At 38.3% G+C, this 18,171-nt stretch overlaps 1 protein-coding gene across 1 annotated transcript in view; it reads left to right on the top strand.

Annotated features, from left to right (window-relative positions):
* The window catches only part of LOC126419242 (2-oxoglutarate dehydrogenase complex component E1-like), a 185,011-nt gene extending 168,334 nt beyond the window's left edge, over positions 1-16,677 (top strand). The window contains exons 17-19 of the mRNA XM_050086387.1: positions 8,167-8,314; positions 8,414-8,568; positions 16,257-16,677. Of these exons, the coding sequence (XP_049942344.1) occupies positions 8,167-8,314; positions 8,414-8,568; positions 16,257-16,356 (403 nt within the window). The 3' untranslated portion in view covers positions 16,357-16,677. The remainder of the gene's footprint in view (positions 1-8,166; positions 8,315-8,413; positions 8,569-16,256) is intronic.
* Positions 16,678-18,171: the final 1,494 nt, after the last annotated feature.

Here is an 18,171-nt window from a genome sequence, read left to right as displayed (position 1 = left end):
ACGCCTTTTTGAATGTGCAAGCTCGACGTGCGTATCACTCCGCGCCGATTGCACACTATATGAATGACATTCGCCAGCCTGTTACTCCGAGTGTTCATCAGTGCAGTAATTTGAGTGCGTCAGGTTCCACCAAGCTCATCACTGACTCTGTGATGGACAATTTCGCTGCAGATGTGAAGGACCAATTGCATAATAATAATAACCTGTTGAGCAACAGTCGTGACCACTTTGACCTTCCGCTGCAACAACCGGTCCCGCTTCGCTCCATGCCGGGCTTCCTGCTAATAGATTTCGCTTCCCCTCCAGCTACTATGAACACAGCTGGCACGTCTGCTTCCTCTCTACTGCCCTCATGACACAGAGTTAACTTTGACTTGCCTACTCCTGCATCCGCGAGTGGCTGCCCGCATTCTTCGACCGCCAGTTCGTTGAATCTACCAAAACTTCCGGCATTCAAACCTGCTCACCCAGAATTCTGGTTCAACCTGGTCGAGCAAACTTTCAGTGTCTGTGCACTTGATGACAACATCCGTTACACATGCCTCATGAACCACCTCCACGACCGTGTCGACTTAATTTATGACCTTGTTAAGTCACCTCCTCCGAACAAGAAGTACACTACAGCTAAACAAGCAATGCTGAAACATGTCTCCAAGACATCAAGAACATTCATTCAACAGCATACCACCCCTAAAGCAAAGCCTCGTGGAACGTTGGCATAGGACACTTAAGATGGCCCTACATTGCCATGACCTCCTTTGGACAGAAGCCCTGCCATTCACCTTATTCAGTTTGGGGACCACTTTCAAGGAAGACCTTAAAGGCTCAGTGGCCGAGTTCGTCTATGGCCAATCCCTTACACTGCCAGGAGAACTTGTTGCTCCTACTCCAGTCGCCAAACTGTCCGAACTGCCATCCTTGGTAGAACGGGTTAGGTTACACTGTAACAAGCTTCAACCCCCGTCCCCTTCCAGCCACACTTTGCCGCACACATATGTTTCCAAGGCACTCGACACTTGCGAATTTGTGTTCCTTCGCGACTATGCTGTAAAAGCACCATTACAGCTCCCTTACACAGGCCCGTACAGAGTTGTCAAATGAACCAGTAACACAATGGACATCGTAATTAAGGGCTCAGTAACTACTGTCTCCCTCAACAGGGTTAAACCTGCTCATGTCGAGTTTTCCCCTACCTCACCCACCGCTGAAGAGACCATGCTCTCTGGCCACCCTCGGCCTTCTTCCTCTACTCATGATTCGCGTAAACTCATGCCTACACCGGTCCCGTCAATGAGCCCACACTCATTCTGGGGTTTTCCGCCTCCCGGCTCCCATAGCAGAGGCCCCAGCTCCCAGGGCTCTAATATAACAGTTCCATCTTCGTGCAACAGCACACCACGCTGCTCTTCTAACCGGTGCAGCCTGCAGGTTCCGGCCATGCCCACTCAGACCTCACCGTCTGACACTCACCTCTCTACTCGCAGCACACCGTCCTCACCGTGCTATGGTTTTCCCCACCCCACTGGTTCAGGATACCTCTCCATTAGCAGGTGCCACTTATGAGCTCTCTACCCACGTTTGTCCTAATGACATCTGTGGTTTATCTGTTGTCATTAATGGTGATACCGCATTAGTGCTACTTGCGTGTGACGATTCGTGTGACTTGTTAGGTGGTATGTCAAAATGTGTAGTGAAGCATTTCAAAATCTCTCGAAGTGCTACTTGTGGCAACCTACGTGCTTACGTTAGGCCAAGTGGAAAGGTGATCATTAGGTTCCCTGCCGACGACACCCTTCCACACAAGTGCTCCCACACCTGCCGACGACTACGACCATTGATGTCGCTTCAAGACTTCAGCATCAGCATTACAGGATTTGCTCCATGCTCTCCTCCCACACCCACACGGCCCGTGCCATTAAGACGCGGAGGAACTCACTGTAACCCACTTAAACTCTTGCCAACCCCCGCCCCCCACCACCTTCAAGTACGTACTCCATACTGCAGGGGCGGGGGGGCGGCTATGTGGCGTCGATCCACGGATTGATAGGCCAGACCATCATATGTGTATTATGTCTTCAAGTTGATCTTTGTTTTGTATACTTCCGGGACCTCAGTTCTCGCCTAGTCTTCTACCTGTACGTTTGTTCATGTAATAAAAGTATTGGTGATTAGAAGAGAGAACCGTGGTCATTACCTTAACACCTTGATATCTCCTTCAACATCATCATATTGCTCACTGGATCCAGTCCAGAAACTTTGCAGTCCACAGCAGAAAGTTCTATGAAAAGACTTTCTGAGTGATTCACAAAAAAACAAACTCATTATAAATACTGAAAAAACTATGTGTGTCAATTTTCATTTAATTCCACCACCTAATCAAATGTCTATTCAAGCATAATTAAAAAATGATCCCCTAGAAAATGTAAGCGTCACAAAATTTTTGGGTCTATGGTTTCAGCAAGACTTAAAATGGGACACATGTATAAATAACTTGTCTAGAAAACTATCATCTGTGTGCTATGGCCTAAGAATTTTAAAGGCTACAACAAGCAAAACAGCAGTACTGCAGGCATACTGCACAAAGTTCCACTCACTAGTCCGATATGGGATCGTTTTCTGGGGGTACTCAACTCACAGTGTAAAGGTTTTTAGAATGCAAAAAAGAGCTCTAAGAATAATTTGTGGCCTTAAAAAGATGGAGTCCTGTAAATCCCATTTTACTGAGCTTGATGTTCTAAATGTTCCAAGTTTATTCATTTATGAAACTATCGTGTTCACTAGGGACTACCTCCTGAAAACAGGCAAACTGCTACAGAACAAAAATGTACACAACTATAGTACCAGAGGGAAATCAAATATACATCAAAAATATCACAGAACAACCACCTATCAGAGGAGCATAATTAACATTGGTGTAATACTACACAATAAGATACCAGAGGAAACATAAATGCTACTCATCCAATATTTAAAGTTAAACTAAAGGCATTTCTAATAAAGCACTGTTTCTGTTCTGTCAGAGAATTTCTGAATACATAACAAAATTAATTGTAATAGGTACCTATTTTTAATTTGTCTACTATTTTGATAATACTATTTATTATTATAACTTATCTTTGACCTGTCCAATATCAATTGTACAATCTGTGCTGTATGATAAAACTGGACCAATAAACAATCAAATCAAATCAGAATTTCTCACACAGGAACAATGTTTAGTAGCACCTAAATATATGTAATAGAACATGGGGCACTTAAATTTGTTTGTTAAAAAGAGGCTAAGAGAAGAATGAAGTCAATATCTTCTTGCAAGAATGTAACTCCCTCACACAATAATTTTTCTGTAGAAAATATTAATATTTGTTTATGATTTGCGTGAAAGTATGTTTTGATACCCCACCTGCACAACATGAAATAATTAGCATTGAGATTAGATTTGTTCTTCTACATGTCAGTATCACCTATTAAAGTTAAATTTTAAACACAGATTCGAAGCAGTACTTTCATGGACTACTGTATTAACTTTTATATTCAGACAATTTTTTTTCTTTCAGCTAGCAACCCTGGTTTCACCACAACAAATACAGAGAAAAGGTTCAAAGAAACAGTACAAGATGCAATAGACACATTCAGTCAATCTGTGAACACAATAATACTATTCTATTCTCATCCTCCTAAACGGAAACCTTTTCCATGGTGATGGAAGAAGATTGCAGATGCCATCATAGAATGATTAAGGGCTGTATGACGACATAGGTGTCACCACTCTACCTAAAACTTAATTTTAAAAGGTCAAGGGCAAAAGCAAAAGAATATTGGGATTGATATGTTTCTTCTGTGGAAGCACAAACCACAGCTTCGCAGATGATGTTCCAATTACAGTGGGTTAGTGTCATGATGTCCACTAACGGACTCCAGGGAATCCTTGATGAAGGAGAAATTAACGCAAGTTCTGTGAAATTCCTGAAATTTTAGCAATATATTATGCAGAAATGTTGGCATCTATTACCGTACTAATTTTACTCAACATCAACTTTCAACTGAACTTAATTCTATATCTTTTATGTTAACAAACTTGACAACCTGCAGTGCACACTTTACAGTCTGGGAACTACATAATGTTTTAAAGCAATGTAGAGATAAGTTCCCAGGAGCAGACAACATCCATAATTAAATGTCTCAACATCTTGGTGAAAATACTAAAAGCTCTGTCCCACAGAGTTTTTCACAAGATATGACAAGGCAGCAAATTTCCCCTACCAGGACAAGACCCCAAAACTAAAAATAGTTACATAACTGATCAACCTAACAAGTAACTTGGGAAAATTATTAGGAAGAATGGTTAATGAGTGGCTTCATTGGTGTGTGTGGAATCTGGAAATCTTCTTTTTCAATTCCAGTGCAGATTCCAAAGATTTTACACTACCACAGATCATCTCATATGATTGGAGTTGCGATGCAAAAGGTCTTTGTGAACTACCAACAAATGATCACAGAGTTTTTTTTTATTTGCACAAGATGTACATGATAGTGTCACATTTTATTCTGCATTTGGAAATTTACCAGTCTTCATCCAAAGTTTTTTTTTTATTTCTTAGACTGTTTAGAATCAAGGTTGGTTCCACACTTAGTAACCAATACATGCAAGAAGGTGCAGTTTTAGTAAGGATCACTTTTAAGTGCCACACTTTTTACAGCTGCAGTAAATGGTATAGTAAATGCAGTGGGACATATAATCACACTGGTATTATATGTTGGTCATCTTTGTTTATATTATAGCAAGTAGTGTTATGTACAACAGAGTGCCAGCTACAGATAGCTATGCAGAAGGCACAAAAATGAATGCAAAATCGTGGAGACTGTTTCCCTGTTTCTAACCAACTAAATCAATATTTGTGACTTTTGTAGAATATGGCCTGCCTATTATCATCCAGACAATACCTTGAAACCCAGTTACTGGAAGTAACTTCTTTTTGATTATATACTTAACATGGTTCTACATATGCGCCAACTCAAGACTTCCTGCATGGAAAAATTTGGTACTCATTTCCTTGCTGATGGATCCTGGGGTGCCATATCTAACAGTTTCATTATCATTTTATAAAGTGCTAACTTTATCCCTTTTGGACTATGGAAGTATTGTTTATGGATCAGCAGCACCATCAGTACTAGATCCTGGTCATCATAATCAGATCGGGTTGGCAACTGGAGCTTTTCAGACAAGTTCACCTGATTGTCTTTTTGTTGATGTTGGAGTACCAACACTGAAAATATGACACAAAAAAAATTTATTTAACTATGCAGTCCCAATTAATCAAATTTCACAATACAAAGACCCAATTACTCAATAACTGTCTTACAAAAGGGTAAGCCACAGCAGTAAGACTGGAAGACCTCTGACCAAATCTTCAGCTTGCTCTGAGTACCCATATATAACACTCTTGACCGTGAATGCATCCCCAGTATGTTTCCCAACTAGTAGGAAGGGTGGACATAAAGGTCAATGCCAAAGACAAAAGAACTGCCAGTTTTTCTCGTTGTGCATTTTATTCAGTCATCCAAGAGTATACTCATTTTAATCTTCTTTACACAGATGGCACCAAAGATAATGAAAGAATCGGTTATTCATGAATACACAACTGAAATCTAGAACAACATTCTCTACCAAAGAAAGTGCAGTATTTATACGCCAAGTTAATAGCCATACTTGGAGCACCACAAAACATATTGACTTTCCCTCAACAGAACTTCATTATATCCAGTGACTCTTTGAGTGTTCTGCAAACAATAGACAGTTGCTGCCCAGAACACCCATTAGTCCCTGCATCCATGACAAACTGTATGCCCTCAGCAGTACAGGTATGTCAGCTATTTTTCTCTAGCTGCCAAGTCACATCAGCATTCCAAGTAATCAGCTGATTGACAAGCTAGCCAAAGAAGCAATGGGAATAGAAATGCGTGAAATATATATTCTAAGTGCTGACTTATGGACTCACATCAGATGCCACATCCTGAAGAAACCATCAAACAAACCTCTAAGGTCTGGCAGACTTGGCTACAAAGCTCAAGGGGAGAAGGTATTGCCTTGTGCTGTAGCAGAATAGCACATCGCAAAGTAACTCATGAATTTCCACTACACCAGTAAATATCCTCAGTGTGTCTGTGGAGGAACAACAGTGGTTCATCACTTCCTTGAAGATTGTACAGCTACCCAATATCTGCAGTGTCAAATGAACCTAGGACATCACTATCTCCTAACATATGTTACTAATTATGTATGTTAGGTAGTGATTTGAACTTTTATGCTGTGTACTTAGTTTCATTTTTGACAGTTGAATTTTACTAGGCTAGTTATCCATTTATGTATCTAGTACAAGACATAGAAGTTTTTTTACTCTAACAGAGAGAGGAAGAAGGTGAAGGAGGGAGGAGGGCAGGGGGTCATACCTGCATATTCAGATACACGGAGGGACTAACAACCATTTGTTGCTTCCCTCCATATTTACAGTCGTCGTCACCACGACCCCCTTGTGGGGCCGCCCGCATTGCCACCCACGCTGCCCCCACCAGTCAGTCCGCACGCTATTCATTCACTTCTTTCATCAGTTGACTCAACTGAATCAAGTTACTGAATAGTTGTACTTTCCTATGTAGCACACACATCCACGTCATAATATTTATACATTTCTGTCTGGCACATAGATAGCTAACACATACTTACAAGAAAAGTCGTGGCCATTCTAGTGATCTCGGTATGTTGTTCTGTCTGGCACTTGTTCAAGAAAAGTCACAAATATTCTACTGTTTTCTTGTACAGACAACCTTCGATACATAGCGTTACAAATATGGACTATTTGCTGAATAGGAGGCTAGTTTACATTCAGAAGCAGAAATATTAGGACTGAAGAATTTCCTTCCAACACTGGACCGTGGGACGACTGACATGAGAGAACATTTTGTTGAAGAAAATATTTATCATTTAAATTCGACATACTTTTGCCCTCATAACTGCTGAAACATGATGGTAATGATCTGCCACATGAATTGAATCAGTGCTTAATTGAACTACTATTCTTTGAAGAAAAATCACTCTTTGTGATTAAAAAGAGACTAATGGGAGAGATTCTTCAATACAAGCAAATGAGCATAAACACCCTTAATGATCATGATTCTGCTATGCAAGCATTGACTGTTCATCCTAGATCTGACTTTCCTACTTTGCACACGCTGTACAAAATATTTGCTTGTCTACCTGCATCTATTGCTACAGTAGAAAGAAGTTTTTAACGGTGCGGCATACAGAGACATGGCTGAGGTTGACGATTGAGGAGGATTGACTTAATGACTTAGTTCTGTTGAACACCCACCCTGACTTTGATTGTCCTATTGACGATGTAATTAACCAATTTGCCAAGAAGAATAGATGCATAGAATTCATCATTTAAGGAAGAGAACCACATTTGTAACTTTTTTATATCATATGATTACATTGTCTTGTATATGTGTATATTCAGTTTAAATAATACTTTCTTAAACTTTGCATGTGACTTGATTATTATGATAAAATTAAAGGCAGCTCAAGATGTCTTTAGCACCCCCTCCTTGAGGTTCTTCTGTATCAGCTACTGCTTTTCACTGTAGATAATTGTGAATGTCATGCACCCTTGAGAACATTTGCTAGGCCTCAATGGGCAGGTGGGTGGGTGGAAGCAAAATGGCAGCAGGGATGAAATTGAATGAATTTGGCCATTTGGAGAATATTATCTACCCACAGGTGTTTTAAAATTTAGGAATAATCACTTAAGTAAAGAATTACTGTAAATGCTCTGCATTTAATATTTATTAAAGGGTTTTATGTGATTCAAATGACAATTTAAGTTGTCCTTGTGTCTAGATCATTTCCCTCTCAGAATATACAATAGGGAGGGGATAACACTGTCATTAAAGTAACGAATACTACTGTCAGTTAAGTACGTACAATCACCAATCTGTGAGACTCAGGCTGTTCAGATTTTGTGTTACTTACATATTTACCTATCTGATTTTTCGAATAACCATTTCCCTCAGTCTGATCTCTAATTATAAATTCAAGGAAGATGGTTTTCATTTATTATAGTTTAACATTTGTTTCTTCATCCTCTTTTTTGAAACTATTTTTATTTTCAGGGTCATTCCAGAGAACGGGGCCCCTAGCAACAATGCAGATGCTGTCAAGAAATTAATATTCTGCACAGGCAAAGTGTTCTATGACTTGCGAAAAGCTCGTGATGAGAGAGTTTTGACCAATGACATAGCCATTACAAGGATTGAACAGGTATTTTAATTGTATAAATACTACACATAATTGTACTTTAGGCTATTACTCTTACAGCTAGTTCAGATCACAAAATATTTATTTGTATTGTAATTACAGATATGCCCTTTCCCCTATGACTTGGTGAAGAATGAGTGTGCGAAGTATCCAAATGCACTTTTGTGCTGGGCTCAAGAGGAACACAAGAACCAAGGTCCATGGACATATGTTCAGCCAAGATTCAACACAGCAATAAATGGAACCAGGAATATTGTGTAAGTGAATTCCCGTGCCAGATACAGTTACACTGTCTATTGCAGCAGACGTCTTAAACATTTGCAGTGAACAAAGCAGAGGCAACATGCACTGCAAATTATCACAACCCATTGCATAATTATTCAGTAGGCACTCCTACACCACTCCAACACCTCATCTCACAGTATAGCGGCAAAATGTAAGTTACTTTTTCAATAGCTCTCGTCCATCAATAATACTTAAAAAAGTGCTTGGCTCTTTCATTAGTCAACTGAAGTGGTGGAGTATGATCCATATGATAAATATGTAATGGCTCAATCTCTATGAACAAGAGTTAAAGGAAACTCTTCTGCTTTTTGATTTCTTATTCACAATTAAACATTTTACACAATCAGAAGTCGCTCTTCACCTTGCCGTTCAATTTTGGTGTATAATAATCATGTTTTATTTCCTCTCCAGTTTAACAGCATAATGTCCTTTCTCAGGTGCAATCTTGATTATTTCATGTTGTGTATTAGAGTCTCTAAGTCTCTCATCCCTCACTGAACTTGAAAAGAATTCCCTCTCTCAATAAAGTTTTTACAAGGTATTCTCCGAGACTGTCCATGATCATTGCCAAACCGTCATTCTTCTCTTGAACTTTCTGGATTCTAGCTACTAACCTATCTGCAAAACCAAACAGTGCATTTACACAGTGATTTAGCTAGTTATATGTTCCATGGATCATTCTGCACGATAGATCGTAATGATGTGGAACAAGTCATTTTACATTCACATCACAAATTAATTTGTACATGTGGTTACATTGAGAACATTTCTAAGATTTTTTAAATGTGTCATGCTAGACCCAGATTCCATGGTGTTAGGAATACTTTTCTAACACTGAAGTCCATCTTGCTATTCTTGGTGACAAGTTGTCCTCATCCATGATATTTCAGAATGCGACACAGTCTGTTAAATTTTAAAATGTATTCCTAGTAAAAACATCAAAATTCCCTTGAGATATTAACAGTAGCTAAGGTTTTAAGTTCATAAATATATATTTCCTCTTGAGGTGTTTTTTTACCCATGTAACAGACTGGATGGAACTTATCATCTGGAGATTTTTGTAATAACGCAGCTCCAAAATGTTCTTTGCTTGCATGTGTGTTGTTCAGTTTCATATTTTAGTTTCCAGACTTTTAAAACTGGATCCAATGAAAGGATGTCTCTGCTTTTCTTCAAACTTATATTCCTGAACATTGCTCAGTAAATCATTCAGAGATTTGGCAGTCGTAGAGTAATTAGAGAGAAACTTCTTAAAAGATCCTGTTAACCTCAGGAAACTTTGTACTGCTGCAATAGATTTCAGTGCTGGAAAGCTGTAGAGAGCTTTTGTCTTTTCAGGAGAAGGTCAGATTTGTTCATACTGTATAAACACATACAAGAATTGGCATTTTGAAAAATTAATTTCCAAGCCATATCTGCTGCAATTTTTGACACTACACCAAGCCCCCACAGTGCCTCATCCTCATTCTTTCCTGGTATTAGAATATCATCCATGTAAAAAAAAAAAAAAAAAAAAAAAAAGATGGATAACTGCAGGTGAATGTGATAATTGATAATACAGATGGAACTTTCTTGAACTGGATTTGCTTTGACTGTCTCAAATGAAGTATACTGTTGCCTTCCACTTCATCATAAACATAAAAATTGAGTCCAGTGTGCAAAATACACAGGCATCTTGTACTTCATCTGTGGTTCTTCTATAAGAGGCAATGGGTAACAATCATTCACTGTAATTTTATTTAATTTACTATGATCTATACAGAGGAAATACTCTGCATTTTTCTTTTTTACAGCAATGACCTGGCTATCATATTCAGATGAACTAGGTTCTATTGTTCCTTGATCAAGCCACACCTGGGGGTAGTTATCAAAAGGGTCTCTTGGTCCTGGTGGCAATCTGCTCAGTCTATTATACAGTGTGTTTTAAAAAGAAAGGCCCGATTTCAAAATTCCATATTTATTGAGAAAAACATACTACAAACATGGAATACATTGAAATATACTCAGAAAATCTTAATTTTAGTTATGCTTTTACAAATGCTCTGTTGGTCCTGCAGTAGCAGCACAATAACTAAATTTGTCATAAACTTTACACAGTGTATCTGCCTTTACAGAAGTTATGGTGGCTGTTGTTCTGTTCTGTTCTTCATTTTTTTTGTCACAAGATAAAGGGGAGATGAACACACTTTGCTTCAATATGTCCACAAGAAAAAAAAATATTGCATGGGGTTGTGCCTGGTAATGTTGGGGACCAGGAATGCAGGGCAGAGTCTTGGTGTCCCGTGTTCCCTACCCAACATTGACACAGAGTGTAATTTAGAAACTGACATATGTTATTCTGTGAGTGAGATGCAGCTTGGTCCTGTTGGAAAATGACATCACTGGAGCACTCCTGAAGTTGTGGTAAAAACTAAACGTTTGCTGATTTCTTTCCACCAAGTCATCAGAAGTTCGAGGTCACTGTGGACATTTACCTTTGCACAAGCATCCTGTCTCTCCAAATTGATGACACCAACAACGAATGTTTTTGGGTGCAGGTAGATTAGTGCCAAACTGCCAATGAAAAGTACCCTGCACCAAAATCACTAACTCACTCTTTGCAAACTGTGTCACACAAAATGCCTTCTGTTGAGCGGACCTCATACTACTTCTGATTGACTGCAAACTGAGAAGATACATTGACTGACATCTAACATTTATTTTCTGAAATTCTAGGGCATGACCATTCAAACAACACACATTTCCTTTCCAGCAGGTCCCATGTTTCATAATTACCACAATCCAAAATCAGGTCATTCTTTTTTAAATACACTATGTATTGGTTACTTTTCTCTCTTAACAGTCATCATTCTAACAGCAGTAGACCTGGTCATTGTTGGGTGTAATTACTCATTAAATCTGCAGTATGTTCCTTCACATCATCACTAAAGGAGCTTTTGTTATAAAATTCTGGTTTATCTCCTGTATTGATACACATGAGATGAGATTTGCCTTCTGACTTCCTAATAGTAACTCCATCCTTGTTTATTGAAATTTCAGTTTGGTCTAGAAAATCTTCACCAGCTACCATTTCTAAATTCACAATGTCTCTAGAGAAAACATAAATCCATGTTTCAATTTTCACATCATCAATCTCAACAGGATCTGTAAAATAACCTTGTGGAAAGGGAGCTTTTCCCAAATCATGTCAAAAACAATTCTGTATCTATCAATCTTGGAGCATCCATTTTGTGAGAAACACTGTGTAAGAAATTGAATAGTACAGTCAATTAATGCTGTCAGCTTATAGTTACTTCCTCAGATATTTTTTAATTTAAGTTATTAATAGGCTGCCCTACTTAGCAGTGTATGCCTTCATTGCCATCTTTAGACTATTCTTCTCCTTCGGGCATTCAGATGAGATAAGGCCAAACTTGGTGCAGTTAAAGCATCTCCTTCCCTCGCTTTTGTAATTATCAGTTGATATGGGGCTGCTGTAACCACAGTTGAAATATGTTCTGTTTAGATCCCAAGCTGCACTTCATGTTTTTGTTATTTGAGTCTTCAGCTACTTTGTTATGGAGTTTCTGGATTTTTCGTTGCTGTAATGTTTGTTACTCTTAATGGCAGTGACTTCACAGCTCTTTTGTAAAGCTTCCTTTTTTTCCATAAACCCTGTTACATTTCCAGTACCATAAAGTAGAAGTTTTGTGCCCAATTTGTCTTTTATCCTGTCAGCCACATACTGGAATTGTGAGTTGTTATTAGCATTAGCACAGCTCATTGTATAACAATCTTTTTGTTGTGCTTGTCTGCAACTCTGTATGTCATCTTAACAGTGAATTGCAATCTATCCTTTTCATAATATTGTTGATATTCTAACTTGCACTTTCCATTGCATAATAATGAATTTACGTAGCCATTCTATTTTACATCCTGTTATCAATACATAATATATTAGATCGCTCCCAACTCGCTTTTGAAAATGATGCTTCAATAAATGACTTCTTAGATCCAATTTTGACAGCTGTTCATTGAAAAGTAAAGCCAGAAATTCCCTCAAATGTTTCCATTTTCTTTTTGTCATTTGGAGCTGATTTCAAAATTATCTTGTGTAAAGATTTAATGGCTTTAAATGGTGCAGAGGTTATATTTTTACTTGCTACTTTGATTTTATCTAAAGCTGTCATTTATAGATATTTTATCACCTTGTTTTGCTTTTCACAGGATTCCAAAATAGACCAAACAAATCTGTTATAATGTATCAGAATTGATGCATAGATAAACCATCCATTGTGAATTAAAGCTCAGTACCCCACATTCAAACCTGTTTTGTCTAGTAGTCTTCATTACATTGGATACTTCTCCTTTCATTACAACATATAAAATTTCTTTTTGTGTTTTTTGTTACTGCTAATCAATTTTAAAATGTGAATTCTTGACATAGATTCAAAATCCACTCAGTCAGACATCACAGTACCACTGGCAGCAAAGCAACACTCAGAATAGTCCATCTTAATATAAATAGACAGTCAAAACTGCATTGTCACTCATTCATTTGATTGCAACCAAGTCACTAAAATTTGTTGGAAAAACTAGGTTTGAGTTCATGTAAATTATTTATTACTTACACTGTTAGAAACTCAAACAATGTGCAAAACAAAGTAACACAAGAACAGACCAATCCAACTCATGTCTTCTCTGTGCACATAGTTTCTCCATGCACACACAAAACTACTCTGCAATATTTGCTTCTATGGTGCATCACTTACCTCATTTGTGGAAAAACCTTTAAAATCCCCATCCAAATACCACAATATAATGTAGAAAGTATCAAAAGGGGGAGAAGAAGGAATATTTTCAGCTATTGGAGTGAAGCTTAGAACTACCAGCATCATAACTTAGCAAAATATCTTGCCAGGAACCCAAGAAAATTCTAGACCTATGTTGAACTGCGAAGTGGGTTGAAGGCTTCAATCAAGCCACTCATTGACGAGTCTGGTGTGGCAGTAGAAGACAGCAAAAGGAAAGCTGAAGTTCTAAATTTCATGTTTAAGAAATCATTCATGCACAGTAGGATTGTACAAACATACCATTGCTTGACCATCACACCAACTCCCATGGGGACGACAAAGTAATAGGATCCCTGCCATTTAGAAGCAACTGAAAGAGTTTAAAACAAAAGAGCCTGGTCCAAATGGAATCTCATTTCAGTTTTACAGAGAGTACTGTGCAGCATTGGCCCCTTACTTCCTTTGCATTTATCATGAGAGTCTCACCCATCCTAAAGTCACAAGCCACTGGAAAAAATGTGTAGGTCACTCTTGTTTATAAGAAGGGTAAAAGAAAGGACCAACAAAATTACAGACCTGTACCCCTAACATGCACTTGTTGCAGAATTCTTTAACATATTATGAGTTTGAATATAATAAATTTCCTTCCAGTGGAATAGATTCTGTCCACATATGAACACGGTTTTACAAAGCTTTGGTCATGCAGAGCTTGGCTTGCTCTCTTCTCGCACAATATCCTGTGAAACTTACGTGAAGGTCAACAGGCAGATTCCATATTCCTGGATTTCCAAAAATTGTTCAACACAGAGCCCCACTGCAAACTGTGAAGGAAGGTACAAGCTTACAGAGTAGGTTCTCAGAGCTGTTAATGACTAGAAGACTTCATAAGTAATAGAAACCATTACATTGCCCTTGACATCAAGTATTCATCGGAGACAAGTGTTCATCAGAGGCAAGGGTATCATAAGGAGTGTCCCAGGGAACTGTAATAAGACTGTTGTTGTCACCTCTCTACATAAATGATTTGGCAGATAGTGTGTGCAGCAATCTGCGGCTGGAAGGTGTCATTGGGAGTGACTGTAGGAGCACACACAATGACTTAGACTTAATTTCTGGTTGGTATCATGAATGGCGGCTTGCTCTAACTGTAGAAAAATTTGAGGTAATGCATATGAGTAGGAAAAAACATTCCCATAATATTTGAATACAGCTTTAATAGTGTGATGCTTCATGCAGTCAGGTCAATTAACATTGCAAAAGATACGAAATGGAATGAGTACATAAGGATGGTTGTAGGGAAGGTGAATGTTCAACTTTGATTTAGTGGGAGAATTTGATGAAAGTGTGGTTCATATGAGGAGGTGAATGCGTACAGAACACTAATAAAACCTGTTCTTGAGTACTGCTTGAGTGTTTGGGATCTGCAACAGGTCAGATTGAAGGAAGATATCAAAGCAATACAGAGGCGGGGAGCTAGATTTGTTACCAATTAGTTTGATCAATGTGTGAGTATTTAGGAGATGCTTTGTAAAGTCAATCCCTGGATGAAAGACAATGTAAAGTTTGTGAAACACTATTGAAAAAATTTGGAGAACTGGCATTTGAAGCTGATTGCAGAACAGTTCCACTAATGCTAACATACTTTTTGCATATGGACCAGACGATAAGAAAAAATAGGACTCATATAGACAGGCATTTGCCCATAGCTCTATTTGTGTGTGGAACAGGAAAGGAAATGACTAGTGGTGGTACTGGGTACCATACACCAAGCACTATATAGTGCACAGAGTATTATGTAGGTGTAGGTGTTCATAGAAGTAATTTGTTGTAAACTTACCAGGGATATCATTTTCTTTGTACCTGACATGGGTAATGTCTGTAATTTCTGATGCAGTGACATGTCAGACCAGACAGCAATGAAATGAGCCCCAGCTTGCATTCTGATGGTGTGTGTTTTACAGAGTTTCTTGTTATATGTGTAAGTTTCATTACAACTGATCTACTAAATGGGAACGCATGAGCAGACATGTTCTTGAGCTTCACTGAAAGGCAATAATCAGAGACCTTTTGCACAGATGTGACAAATAGTTCCCTGTGATGAAGGTGACAGTTTAATTATGAATTGGCAAAGCTGTTACATCTGTCCTGAGAACAACTGTATTTGCGGTTGCTGTTGATATTTAATGCAATTTGAACCTGAATGTGTGATTTATGTCAACTATTTTAGTGATGTGATGAGTCAGAGCACATAAATGGTGTTATCAGTCTCAGAATTTCCTTGGCAGAGAGGTGCAGTGGAAAGTTAGGTTTAATCTTCATCTCAAAAGTGCAGATTAATACAGTTAGGGACTTTAGTCTTATTTGCAAATAAGTGGCATACTTTATTTTACCTGCTACAACTGCAGGTGTGTACATTTGGGTGTCTGGGTGTCTGTGTGGTTGTGTATGCAGATTTGTGTACTTCTGCTAGAGAAAGAACAAGAGCTCTAAAGCTAGTATAAACACCTGTTGTATGTTTCTGTTCCCCCACACTCAGCTACATGTTAGTGGTTCCCTTTCTCTATTTTACTCGATATATTGGTGATACTGTTGCAGTGATGTGTCTACTACCTGCACTAAACACTTGTTAGAAAAATGTGATTAAAAGTGATAAAAGGTTCAATTTTCCTGTAGCATTTACAATATTTGGAAAAAAATAGATAAAAGGTTATATTGAAATTAGTAAGTGTTTTGGTATTAAAAGATGTTTGAATTAACAGTTTTAACTTTTTGCAATTGCCTTCCCTTTACTGGTTTCTGTGTGTCCTCTTCCCACATATTGCAGGAACTGGGCATTATGCATTGGTTTTTATGTATTTAAAACAATGTGTTTGATATGTCTGTTTCAGTTATGCTGGGCGGCCTCCTTCTGCATCTTCAGCAACTGGTAGTAGAGTCCTTCACCTTAGGGAACTTGCTGCTTTTCTTGATGAGGCGATGTCAATTTGAACAGTCATCCTAGTTCATGTTTCCATTTCAGTTATTGGCATTTCATATTGTACATGCCAATGGTTAGAAGGCTCGTATCACCTGTACACTTTTTTACCAGCAAATGTTTGAAGATTTCCACCAGATGTTAAGCACATGCACTATCTCATTAGACTGGAGCTATTGTCTTAGTTTTAGCAGTGTGTAATTAATCATATTTGCCCAGTTGTTAACCAGTGTGTTTCATGTGACTGACTTTGTCAGCTTTGTGTGTTTGTGTGTGTGTGTGTGTGTGTGTGAGAGAGAGAGAGAGAGAGAGAGAGAGAGAGAGAGAGAGAGAGAGAGAATTCCACCCAGTAGTGGTTGTGCCATGTGAAATAAACTGATATGTGCATTGTGTGTACAGTGTTTTATGCATGTAAGAATTAAAACTTCTTAATGACTGTGTATTTTGTTGCAGAAGTAATGTGTGCTGAGAAATAGTTGATACTTTTTCTTTTTCCATTATGTGCTCTAAATATTTGTTTAATTCTGTCCATGAGTTAGTGTTTTAAAGTACATGCTGTGCTTTTCGCTTTTACTTATGTCTTAAAGTCTGTGTTACTTTCTGGCATATTTCTATAAATATGTTGGCAATCAAAATTGTCACCTTTTTGGATTGAGGTTCTGCATGCAACAGCCAGAAACATTTTCCATTATAAGAAATTAACTGTCCGGCAGATAATTTGTCTGATGTTGAGTGCTTGATGTTGAAGTGACTTAATCAACTATATTGATTGGCTTTAGCTTTGTTTAAAATATATTTTGGAGGTTCATATGTTTGCCAGATGTCTTTAATGTAAAAGTTCCCAAGGTACTGCTGTTGATTTTCCATGGAACTCTGTAAAATATTATTATGTATGGATTTCATATTTTCCTACAGTTTAATAAATGTTGCATGTTTTGATGTGATATGTCATTGCACTGCACAGTCCATCTTAAGTGCATCTTACCATAATAGTGTAGCTAATTAACATACATCTATAAAGAAATATCATGTCAAAGCTGATCTGTTATGTTCTGCAATATGCTTTGCATGTAACTGAACTGTTTCTGTAGAAATTTGGTTTGCAACTCATAGTTTCACCTGCTTTAGTTCTACTTAAATAAAAACTGCTGTTAATTGTTGAAACTTCTTAGAAAGGACCAATAATACACATGCGTTGTCAGATATTTATTTTGTTGTTTTATATGGATTGTATGACACAATATGAACCACAATATTAATTTGTGAACTGCAGATTTGTTTCAGTGCCAGATTGTTGTGACTGTTGATAAATGTAAGCTCGTGATTAATTTAGTTTTCAAATAAATGAATAAATTACTGTTTTGAAGTGTGAAATGTACTGCATTTATTCATCCAGTAATTTTATGAATACAACATGTCACACACTTGCCTCTTCCCCCACGTCCTCCCTCATGAACCATGAGTCTTGCCATGGTGGAGTGGCTTGTGTATCTCATTGATGCAGATAGCTATAATATCGGTGTAGCCACATGGAAGGGGTCTCTGTGGAGGGGCCAGACTAACACACAGTTCCTGAAGAGGGGTGACAGGCTTTTCTGTAGGTGCTAGACCTCGAGGACTTAGTGCTTGCGTGCCCCTGTGCCACGTCGAGCAGGACCAGTGCTTTTTCCCTCCCTCCCATCTTCCCTCCAGTATAGTGGCTGTAGCAGCATGTGTGTGACACACAACGCTCTCTCTGGTGTTGTCTTTGGTGCACAGAAGTATCTTTTCAGAATATTATCAAATGGGACACTGTTAATCTGTCTTGCGAGCATTCAGCATGAGCAGAA

This window comes from Schistocerca serialis, chromosome 9 (assembly GCF_023864345.2).
Source record: "Schistocerca serialis cubense isolate TAMUIC-IGC-003099 chromosome 9, iqSchSeri2.2, whole genome shotgun sequence".
Taxonomy (NCBI): Eukaryota; Metazoa; Arthropoda; class Insecta; order Orthoptera; family Acrididae; genus Schistocerca; species Schistocerca serialis.
This window is presented reverse-complemented; position numbering and strand designations above follow the sequence as displayed.